Source organism: Madurella fahalii (assembly GCF_045866475.1).
Source record: "Madurella fahalii IFM 68171 DNA, scaffold_5, whole genome shotgun sequence".
Classification (NCBI taxonomy): domain Eukaryota; kingdom Fungi; phylum Ascomycota; class Sordariomycetes; order Sordariales; genus Madurella; species Madurella fahalii.
The window spans coordinates 91,995-102,662 of NW_027263975.1; the positions used below are offsets into that span (position 1 = coordinate 91,995).

Consider the following 10,668-nt stretch of genomic DNA (forward strand, 5'->3'; position numbering starts at 1 on the left):
ATGCGCCACACCCTCCGACGTTCTTGTGCTGCCTGCGCCCGATCTAAACACAGCTGCGACCTGAGCACGCCGCGTTGCTCCCGCTGCATCAAGCGCAAGGTTCAATGCGTCTATGTCAACGAGCCCCTGACAGCGGCGCCGGCAGCGTCAGGCGAATCCGGGATATCCGGCCCCCTGGTCAGCTATAGGTTTTCATCGGTCGACCCCTTCGAATCGTACCCACCGACGAGGCTACCCCGGGAACATGTCCAACGCCTCATCCATAGCTGTAAGTGTATTACATCCGAGCTTCATCCCGAGTATCTCGTCTAACTGGTTAGTCCTCCACAAGATTGCTTTCCAATACTATCCCCTCGATCTCAACGCAACAACAAACCCCTTTCTCGTCTCATGGTGGCCAATAGCCCTAGGCGACCCAGCCTTGTTTCACGTCTCCCTGCAAACGGCATGCCTTGACGAGGAGCTGATGGCCCAAAGGGGCTTTTACACTTCCGAACTCCTTATGGCCGACTCTGTCGCTCTCCTCCGGCGTAAAGTCGAGGACACATCCTTGGCCTTACAAGATGGGACCATGAATTCCGTCATCACCTTGGCTACTATCGAAGTGAGCTAGCTCTCAACTCCATCGCCTAGAACCATGGTTTGACCTCGTCACTCTCAGTTCGGTAAGGGCAACACCAAAGTTGCCGAAATGCATGTCAACGGAGTGAAAAGACTTGTCGACTTGAGAGGGGGCATCAACGCGGTGAGGCAGACTAGCCCGCTTACCGCAAGGATGGTCAGCTGGTGGGTCCGCTTGGACGCCTCGTTCCATGACGACGCTTACAACTGTTTAGGGTATCAATGCTCATCATGGGCCATCCTCAGTTCGAAACTCAGGATGATGCCGGTATTGGACACGGAATACCTCCTATTCCAGAATGGCAGCTCAACTCGCCGGCCGTCCAAGATCCGCCGGAACTTGGCGGGCTCGGCATCGATGAAGAAGTCAGAAATGTCTTTATCCGTCTCCGCAACGTCTTCCAGGCGGCCGAACGGATACCCTTCACCTCAACCCAGCTCCATGACTTGACGTGCTTCGTCATACACCGGCTTCTGCGTCTAGCTCGAGGCACGAAGACTCACCCGTCACCATTCACCGAGTTTGTTTGTGATGCAACCATACTCTACATGTTTATCATTCAAGGACCGACCTACTTTTCGCATGGAGTAATATTCAACAAAATCCTCAACCGTCTTACGGAGCATCTCCAACAGTGGGACTTGACACAACACACATATGATCCAATCGATATTTGGTTTTGCGCAGTGGGTATGGTGGCGTCAACTGGTACACCTCATTACCAGTGGTACAGGGAGCGCGCAGAGGCTGTAGCTACGTTGTTACACCTAAGTACCTGGGAACATGTCTTCATCCGCATCAAGGGTGTTCTGTGGTTGGAGACGCAACAGGGCGAAGATGTCTTTCGACCTCATTGGGGCGCTATTCTCAGCTTTGAGACGCCCGGATTTCTTGGGATCGAGGATGTATATGCCACTAAACATCATTAGTGCACGCTTTACATGAAGTCCCAAACTCATAAGCCGATAATGAAGCCTAACAATCCTGTTTCTGTCAGCCTGAGTCAGTCTGGCAAGGACTTGGACCTCCTATATCGAACAGATTAAGGCGTCCTCCTCCTAAAGGACTAATTCCTGCTTACCGGACAACCCTGTAATCTCACTACTATTCCTAATCGTAGAACACACTTCCTTTACACTCTTTATCGACCTATCCCTGCATCTCAAGTTGATCTCCACCCCTATATATAAATAATTAGAGCTTATTGAGTTAAGGGAAACTGTCCCCAGAGGACCATACGTACTGGAGTGGCGCCCCGGAGGCTGGAACTTGCCGTAGACCCATTCTTCTTAGACAGGACAATCAATTCAGCACTCTTTTCTATACCTGTTACAGGTTCAATTGATGAGCTTCCTTTGTGTATAAAGCGATCTCCTTCTGATCAGTGGGAGCTCTATCTGTACATGGTATTTTAACCTTGTTTAGGCTGTAGGGACTTGATTTGGTGTTGTCGCCTAACCTGTCTTATCTATCCTATTTGTCTGGCATTTGTCTGGCATTTGGCTGCCTTTGCCCTCCCCCTTGTTTTGATAGGTATGTGGGTATAGATATGTGTTTCTACACCATTTCATTATCAAACCGGACTAAAAAATGCTATACTAGTCAAGGTGGATGTCTACGAGGGGCTATAGGGATGATTAGCAAGAGAATTAAAACATACTTACGGCGGTGATTAGTAGTCTTTACAGAATGCTAACCGTTATTTTCTTCTCTCGGTGGCCCCCATACCATCCATTAGACTTCTTATAACTGCAGCCTATTCCCGTCATCCTCGTACGGCTGCTCCAAGCCTACCATATACTCTGTATCTCCCCATCAACCGCGTCCTCAGCCAAAGGTTAAGATAAAAACTGTTCTTCGTCATTTGTCCCGAATCCCGCCGAAAAGTGTGCGAATTCGTGCTCCAGCCTCTGCAGCACCAGAAAGCGTGTCGGGTTGGTGTCGCCTCGGTCGACCGAAGATAGGACCGCCGCCCTTCCGATTTGTAATGCGGCTGGCTCCCTGGCAACCACGGATTGCGTACCTGACGTACCCCAGGGATTCAGGCCTTAACAATGTTTTCGGAGCTGTAACCAGGCCTCCTGTGGTTGCTGCTGCGCCGAGCGACGCTGGGTCGGATTCCCCTTCCACGATCGTGGTTCTGAGGCCGTGGTACATTCAGTCTTGGGTTAAGTGGGCGGGGTTACAGTAACCACTTGACAACTCCGAGCGGTAGGCCTGTCTGTGCTCTCATGGAGAGGTCGGTCGTCGTTCGAGTTTGCTTGACTGCGGCCTTGTCCTTGTCAGTGGATCCGGTGGCGTCATAAGGACACGCCTCCAATCTTCGATTACTTCCACAACCACCTTGAACTAGGTATGTGCAATCAAAACGGAATGAAGTTGGATGAACCCTCTCTCTCGTTGGTAGTTTTCGAATCGTCATCAGTGCTCTCGACGTCTCACTGGTCAACAGACATCATTTGCAAGTCGTAATGTGCGGGTGGATAAGGCAGGCAATTTGCAACGCATTGCGGATCTAGCTACCGTCCCGTTGTTGATCAAAATAATCTTTGTGCTGAAACCAACGGACAGAGCACATAAGCCACAGGTACGTTTGAGGTATCAGTGCACTGGATGCAGATAACTTAACAAGCTCCTTAGAAGGCACATTGTAAATACACGGCCATTTACCCCTTGTATTAGTATGTACTTATGCAAGGAATCAACTGCGTATAATTTCATAACTTAATACTCTGTGCGCCTCGAGATAATCTTCCGCAAAATCGAGGATGGACTCGTCGTCGAGGAACAGCTGCAGCCAGTTTGAAGTTTCCCGCTCAGGTCCGGCGCTCTCGTGCTCTGCCTCAATGTCCCAAAACTTCGAACACTAATTTCAAAGACCAGCAGTTTTCTTCCCTCGGTGGAGAAGCGGGCGGTAAAGGCTCACACGAATACGCGATCTGAAAACGTCATCCAGCGCAGGCCCAATTCGAAGTGAGGAAGAGGATTCCGCTGTTATATTCTAGAACTCAGAGAAATACTAGTTGACAGCTCATAAGGAGCCATATTATGAAGAAGGTAACTTACTAATACTAAACCCGGGTTCCGTCATTGTTAGAGCGAACGTTAGTGATGACCAGTTCAGTTCCGTCGAGCTTCCCACATCAAGAGCACCAGCGCCGATAATTGGGGCGTCATATCACATTTCAACCTGATTGACGTTTTCCAAAGCCCAAGATCAAGTGTAATACTAACTTACTTTTTATTAGCACAGCCTAGTGTAAGTTACTGAACGCCACCGCTGAATAGTTGGTGAAGTGAATCTTGCCAGGTTTCACAGAGTGCTTAATGATCTTAATAAAAGAGTCCTAGGGATTCGGAGAAGGGTTTAAATGCCTAGCGTTATATCATACGAAGTTCGTAGTGCCATGTCAACGTAAGGTATTTTCCATAAACATTATGGAGCTTGCCCCACATATCATACAAAAGAATCAGTTTGCAAGCAGGTTACTGGGCAAGTTTAACAGAACGAACAAGACTGGCAGCTGCTCATGGCTGTATAATACGTATCATATTCGTGATTCCTCGGTCACCCGCACTGTAATCTCACGGCACATATCGGTCAACTTCCCATGTCCGGGACTCAGAGTCCGAGAACGTTGATCTGCATTTGGTTGTTGGTAATGCAGATCTCGCTGCCCACGATTGTATCGTCGGATCTCCAGCAATTGTCAAAGACTATTCCCGCAGTGCGAGCGACATCATTGCTGAGGAGATACCGTATTAGTAAGCTTAGGGCCTAAGGATGGAAAAGATAATATGCCTTACCAGTTTGCTGACTGCTGAGACGGGTTAGACTTGCTGCCGACAATCTGGGCGCCGCCGATACGGCACATCTGAATGTTGAATACGTTGTTCCCGATGCCACAGTTGACCCCGCTATTGCCCTTGCGGGCAAGGTCGTCGACGCAGGCTGCAGCATCCCGTCCCTGTACAGGCCAACCTATTAGCATCAACCCGTTTCATATGTTCTGGAGCGCGGGGGACATACAGGCGCCCTCGGCCAACCTATTGATTCTTGATCGCATCTAACTCTCTTTCGAAGGCCGCCGGCAGAGCCAACAACGTCAGCCGCCTGAGCTGCTGCGATGGCCTCATCGACTGTCAGAGCAGTGTCGGGGTTGGCAATGATGTCCTCAACCCACTGCTCGAAGGAGAAGGTGGTCTTAGAGGCCCCCGGGGCAGCGGCCACGCAGGTAGTTATGGCCAGGACGAGTAGCGGTAGGGTGAATTTGACCATTTTGGCTGTTGCTCTTGGGGGTTAACCTTTGAGTTTGACTTGAGGTCTGGGACACAGCTCCTGGTGGATGACGGCGGGAGTCTTACTACTTCTATAGATGTTGCGCGGTGACCCATGCCCGACTCCACCCTTGATTGAAGTCAATGTCCTGCAATCAAGTCTCCAACACGCTGACAAAGATAGTCAACCCGGTGGATGTTGAATGTAACAATAAGGAGCACTACAGTCTAACACATGCAAGCATCTCTTGTCCAAACATGGTAAATTATTGTTACACCGCTAGTCGATACCTCTAGACACAATACGAGGTTGCATGCGGTTGCACAGCCAATGATCGTATCGGTTAATTTGCGGCGAGTGTTTGCATCCGCCACCGGAACTCTCGCTTCTTGATCTTTGGCCATTTAGACCCGGAGTTGGCTCACGCTCTTGTCGCGGATTGGCTTCAAACTCCGGTTCCGATCTCCCCGCAGCTAGGGATGTTACTGAAAGGATTGTGGAAATACCCGCTGGAGTCAGCGTTGCTAAGGATTCTCTAGTGCTGACCTGCTATACCAACCTTGTATTCCCCGCCATTCAGGGTGGTCGGTCACCTCGTTAGAATTGTCAGCAAAAGCTCTTGACTACTACAGTGAATGCCAAATCCGGCTGATCATTGCATAAGCGGTTCGTTGGTGCTGCAGTGTGGTGCAATATTTGCTGCAGTGTAACTGACACGCTTGCGAAGGAGCAATCTGACTTTCCAGGGCCCCAGCCAATTGGCCTAATTAGTTCGAAGCTGTAGAACGACCTGAAGCCCTGACAGTGGACGCATCCCAGCATCAACACATGTCCCACGCATTGTATCCTACCGTCGAGCTTGTGCTTGATGGAGGATCGATGCAGGTATACCAGGCAGATTTTGGTTCCCTGGTGCGATAGGTAGCGTATCCACCCACCGCAGGGGTCTCCACCTTTTCAATCCTCACAGAAGGTCCGGATATGACGGCAAAGTAAGTCGTACGCATCCGTCGTACACTAGCCTGGCCAAGCAAGCAGTAAGGTAGGATGCACTCAGGATAAAACCTTGCGCACAGAGCAGAAGCCCACGCCCCACATCCATCTTGTCCATTCCAGTCTTTTCATTCAAGATTACGGATCCCCCGCTGCAAAGACCGCAAGATCGATGACTACTGCCAGCGAGACCTCACCGTCGCATGTTAGCCCACTGATACAATAGTCGATGAACCGGGAGAATCTAAAGCAGAGCCGAGGTGGTAGTGGCTAGCGCGTTTCTCAGCAAACAAGGGGGCCTTGGCTTATCGCAACTGGGCGGCGAGATGCAGAGATATGAAACGTTCTGGCCATACCTATAATGAAACCATGGCTCGATCGGAGACTCCGACTTGCGTAAACGGTGAAGGGGGCTCGAGCAGGCACTCGGATTTTCACCTCTCTAACACGCTACTGCATCCAGCGAACACAAACGACATGGGGCGTGTCTCTAGAGGGTTAGTTAGATGGGCGGGACCTGGGAACATCTGAGGCCTAGCATGCCTCTATCCCGGACGACTATAAACTGGTAGGCGATTTCGGTAACTTCTCTCCGTTGTCACAAAACAGAGGACATAAAGATACCGAGGAAGACGGTCTCACTGACCCCAGTTTCTCAACAATAACCCATAGCGAAGAAGCGTCCCTGATGACAGATGTTGCTAAATACGGTGTGGTAAAGGCCGGGTTTGCTCCTGTCTTCAACGCTCGTGGCTTTGAGTTGGCCTGCCTCGACTTTGTGAGTGTATGGCCCCCCGGCAACTTCCAGCTGATCAAATGCTCCACAGAAGAGTCAGATGTTCTTTGGCAGCTTTACCAAGCTCACAGACACTCTGTTTTGCGCACATCGCGAGCAAAGAAGTTTCCGGGCTAACAAGAACGTCAACAATGCAGCGATCACCGGTGTAAACTGTAGAATGCCGTGACACTCCCAAACTTGCCCGAGAACGATATATAGGAGACACCTAATTAATGCCCCGAGCTACCGGTATTAAAACCTTGCTGATTCACGAGGACATGATGGCGGCAAAAGATAAGCTGAAGGGATCAAAATCAGAATTTATATTCATACTAGGATCATAGAGCGGCATGAAAGAAAAAAGTAATGCGCCCGACGTGACACGTTGATTAGAAACAGTATTAAGATGTCGCGCAAAAGCGACGCCGCAATTGCACCTTAAGTACTTATTACAGAAGAGTATCATAGACAGCACTTACAGATCTCCGAGACCTGAAATAATCAGGATACGGAATTTAAGAAGCCTACCGAAAGGGAGCCAGCGAAATTTGGGAACGCTGTTCATGAAACTTCCTCTCCACTGAAAACATGAATGCTAACAGCGTCCTCGTCTAGCCGGAGTCTATAACCCTGAAAGTCAAGTTCCAGGAATCGAAACTGGAATTGCGACGTTTGGACGCCAAATGCCGTTGCTTTGAAGGTAAACACCATACCGATGCCTTGTATCCGCAAGCCACTGGTAGCAATTCCCCTCGGCTAAATACGTTTCTTCGTCATAATCCAGTCCTTTCCAGTGGAGACCGAGGGGTGCGGTCAATTCGATGAGGTGACTGATGGAGATAAATCGCGTAGGGAATTCATGCGGAAGGTGTTCTAAATCCTCTCATCTGGCTTTGCATCCCAATCACTAATTCCCTCTCACGCTGCGGCTTCGGCTGTTAGCTCTTGGCCTTTTCCGCCACACGATTTTTTCGCACTGTACCACGTCTCCTTCCATATCCGGGAGGACGCCGAGTGAGAGAATCCAAGTAGGAATATGCCAGGAAAGTTCGCCCTGACACTCAGATGTTTCAGTCATACTCGGCGCTCCATACCTGCCGCTCCAACCGGACCCAAGGCTTCCCGTGCCGTTGCGACTCTGCTAGCTACCATCGATATACCAGATAGCGCTTACAGTATCTTTAAGAGAGGGTTCCCCCTATCCTTTACCCCCACCGTAAATACGGTTACTGCAAATTGAACCTCGTAGCCCAATAAACCCGATTGAACTTTTGACGTGTATGTTGCCCATTTTCCCATGATTAACATCTCTACCTGATGAGTAAGCTCGGTATGTCCGAGCGAGCTTCAGGGAAGTAGTGTGGGTTGTAGTGAAGCCGCCAGAGGCAAGGGAAGACCCGGAGAGCTCGACATCCTGCTCCAGTTTGCCGACGGGTACTAACGCCGCTGCCAAATCCAGGAGCAGGCACGCAAATAACGCCAGCGTAGAGGCCGGCTGGAAAACCAACCGTTTCGGAGACCGCAACCGGAAGGAGATGGCCGATGCCAACAAGACTTTGAAGACATACGATGCCGGCTAGAGCTTATGAGGCGCAAGGTTGTCGACTCGGTGAAATTTTGTCTTTGGTAGGACCTGCCGTTCCAGTCCTCCTCACTTCTAGTCCTTCATTTTTTGCTCCACCGCGCGCTAACCAGCGAATTAACGTACCCGCCACAGGCAAGACTCCAAGTGGATAAAACAATGGGAGCCCCATTTCAGCAGGCAGCTGGACGCAGTGCTTAGGTTGCTCGAGCAGGTGGAGACGATGACTGAACAAGAGACGGAGAGGCGAGACGGAGAGGTGGGACGCGTAAGCAAATATAAGCAAAAGAGACGGGAAGGTTATAAGAAGAGTTAAAACAACTACCGGAGAAGATACAACTGGAATTCGGCTGAACAAGGGACCGATAAGAAGGGGAGATGACGAAGCTCAAAGAGGAACTAACTTCTCTAAAGCGCCCATTGGAGCTGGATCCGCGAAAGAAGCAAGCCGACTTCGACCCGCAAATACGCCATTTGGAGATTAATTACCGCACAGAGCGCCAGTTGCAGCCAATTTACCAAGCCTCCACGAATATCACGAACAAATCAAGACCCGGGCTTCTCGCAAAGGATGACAGGCTGAAGACGCAGGCCAGCCAGCCCCTCCTGGCTCTCGCGGAAGTCAGTCAGCGGCTGCCTTTGAAGGATGAATCATCGGCTCCCTCAGAAACAACTCCGAAACAGCAAGGCGGATACGTGACGAACTCACTCGAATGCTTCGGAGGAAGGACCGGAAACCGGATGCCTCCATGGCCCACGCCTCCGACAACGATGCCAGAGCGACCGCTATAATATCTCCGAGCATCAACTTTGACACCATCCGCACACGGGAAAATGCCATCGTGGAGACCTTCACCCTGGCTTACTCATAGGTGTTCCAGGTGGAGCCGAAGATAGGGATGGATGGGTCCCTATGGCGCAGCTTCCCGAAGTGGCTGGAAACCGAGACCGATCAAGTCTACTGAATTACCGGGGGCCAGGGTCAGGGAAATCGACGATGACGAAGTATATCATACAGGACCCACGCCTACAACCCATCGTTAAAAATGGCCCACACCTCTACCTCTCCTAGTAGTCACGTACTATGCTTAGCACTCTGGCTACGAATTACAATGGTCCTTTCACGGCCTCAAGAGGTCCGTGATGTCCCCAGACCCTTCAAACTGACCCTAAATTGGTTCCTGTCCTGGCCCCGCGGCGTTGGGCTTCGTCACGGATATTGAAGCACCAGTAATTCTCCCCCGAGTGGTCTGACAAGGAAGTTGATGCGTCGTTTGATGCGCTACTTGCTGACTGTGGCAAGTCCGTCAAGCTGGCGCTGTTCGTTGACGGACTTGACGAGTTCTTCATTCCACCCCGCGAAGTCGTTGTGTTGTTCCGCGCCATCAAAACCCGCTGCTCCGGGGGGCCCAAGCTGTGCGTGGCTAGTCGGCCCTGGACCGAGTTTGACAACGAGTTTAACGAGAGCCCCATGCTCGATATGCATATACTCACTGGGGACGACATGATTGCTTTCATCTCCGGCAGCTTCCAAGGCCATAAAGGCTTCGGCGAGCAGAAGCGCCTGTTTCTCAACGAGACTGGCCGGTTGCTGAGAGGCATTGTAGACAAAGCAAACTGTGTCGTCTTATGGGCGTCCGTCGTGGTTCAGCTGCTCTCCGACTTGCTTTCGTAAGGTTGTTCAATCTCCAAAACCGGGAAGGCCTTAACCGATCTATCCCCATCCTCTCGGGCTTTTTCGATCGCGTATGGGCCAGTATCTATAAAGACAACCTGTCTGACAGCTCATTCATGATACAGGTAGTGAAGGCGGCTTACAGGCCCTTACCCTGGCTTATCATGCGGCTGATTGAAGAGCCCCGACCGAATTCGACTGAGAGTATGGATGCTCTTCCGACTCACGAATGGAGGAAGGACGCCTTGAAATCGCTGAAGCAAAAACTGAGTGCCCGGACAAAGGGAATATTGGAGGTCTACTCAGGGGAGGAGGGTGGTTTCATCAACTTCATACATTAGACGGCCAGAGACTGGGTGCTACAGGATGCGGTCTGGAGCCGCGTCCGCGCAGCGTACGAGGGGAGTATCAATCCACATTTGGCTCTGCTCGAGGCGGAGATCCTGTTCTTACCATGGAGGAGGACGTCCCTGAGCACTGACACGAAGTGGTCATCGGTAACGCGGGCTCTGCGGTACGCCAGTCAAGCGACGGACGAACCGGAAAATGTAAAGAGCCTAATCTGCCATCTGGAGGCTCGCTAGAACTCCTCGAAAATGGTTTTTGGATGCGCTAAGTAGATGCCGGGCGTCGTTATCCAGGACTTCCGCCGCGAGATTCTTACCCGTAGACTCGTCACCCTACGGTTTGTGTTGGATCAGGGAGTCTGGCAGACCAAGACCCATACCAGGAATGGGGT

At 51.0% G+C, this 10,668-nt stretch overlaps 4 protein-coding genes across 4 annotated transcripts; 3 read left to right on the top strand and 1 right to left on the bottom strand.

The window, feature by feature from the left end:
* Window positions 1-1,551, top strand: MFIFM68171_08559 (uncharacterized protein; the record flags this gene model as incomplete). Its single annotated transcript, XM_071063979.1, has 4 exons — window positions 1-268; window positions 321-604; window positions 662-786; window positions 837-1,551. 4 exons carry the CDS (start codon window positions 1-3, stop codon window positions 1,549-1,551), a joined length of 1,392 nt encoding a protein of 463 aa, XP_070920080.1.
* A 2,693-nt stretch (window positions 1,552-4,244) lies between these two features.
* MFIFM68171_08560 (uncharacterized protein) lies at window positions 4,245-4,901 on the bottom strand (the record flags this gene model as incomplete). Its single annotated transcript, XM_071063980.1, has 3 exons — window positions 4,245-4,368; window positions 4,430-4,590; window positions 4,653-4,901. 3 exons carry the CDS (start codon window positions 4,899-4,901, stop codon window positions 4,245-4,247), a joined length of 534 nt encoding a protein of 177 aa, XP_070920081.1.
* A 3,356-nt stretch (window positions 4,902-8,257) lies between these two features.
* MFIFM68171_08561 (uncharacterized protein) lies at window positions 8,258-9,126 on the top strand (the record flags this gene model as incomplete). The annotated part of the gene is made up of 4 exons (XM_071063981.1): window positions 8,258-8,298; window positions 8,390-8,522; window positions 8,669-8,879; window positions 8,939-9,126. The coding sequence occupies 4 exons, from the start codon at window positions 8,258-8,260 to the stop codon at window positions 9,124-9,126; spliced, it is 573 nt and encodes a 190-aa protein (XP_070920082.1).
* Window positions 9,127-9,366: 240 nt separating this feature from the next.
* On the top strand, window positions 9,367-9,929 carry MFIFM68171_08562 (uncharacterized protein; the record flags this gene model as incomplete). The annotated part of the gene is made up of 2 exons (XM_071063982.1): window positions 9,367-9,390; window positions 9,558-9,929. 2 exons carry the CDS (start codon window positions 9,367-9,369, stop codon window positions 9,927-9,929), a joined length of 396 nt encoding a protein of 131 aa, XP_070920083.1.
* Window positions 9,930-10,668: the final 739 nt, after the last annotated feature.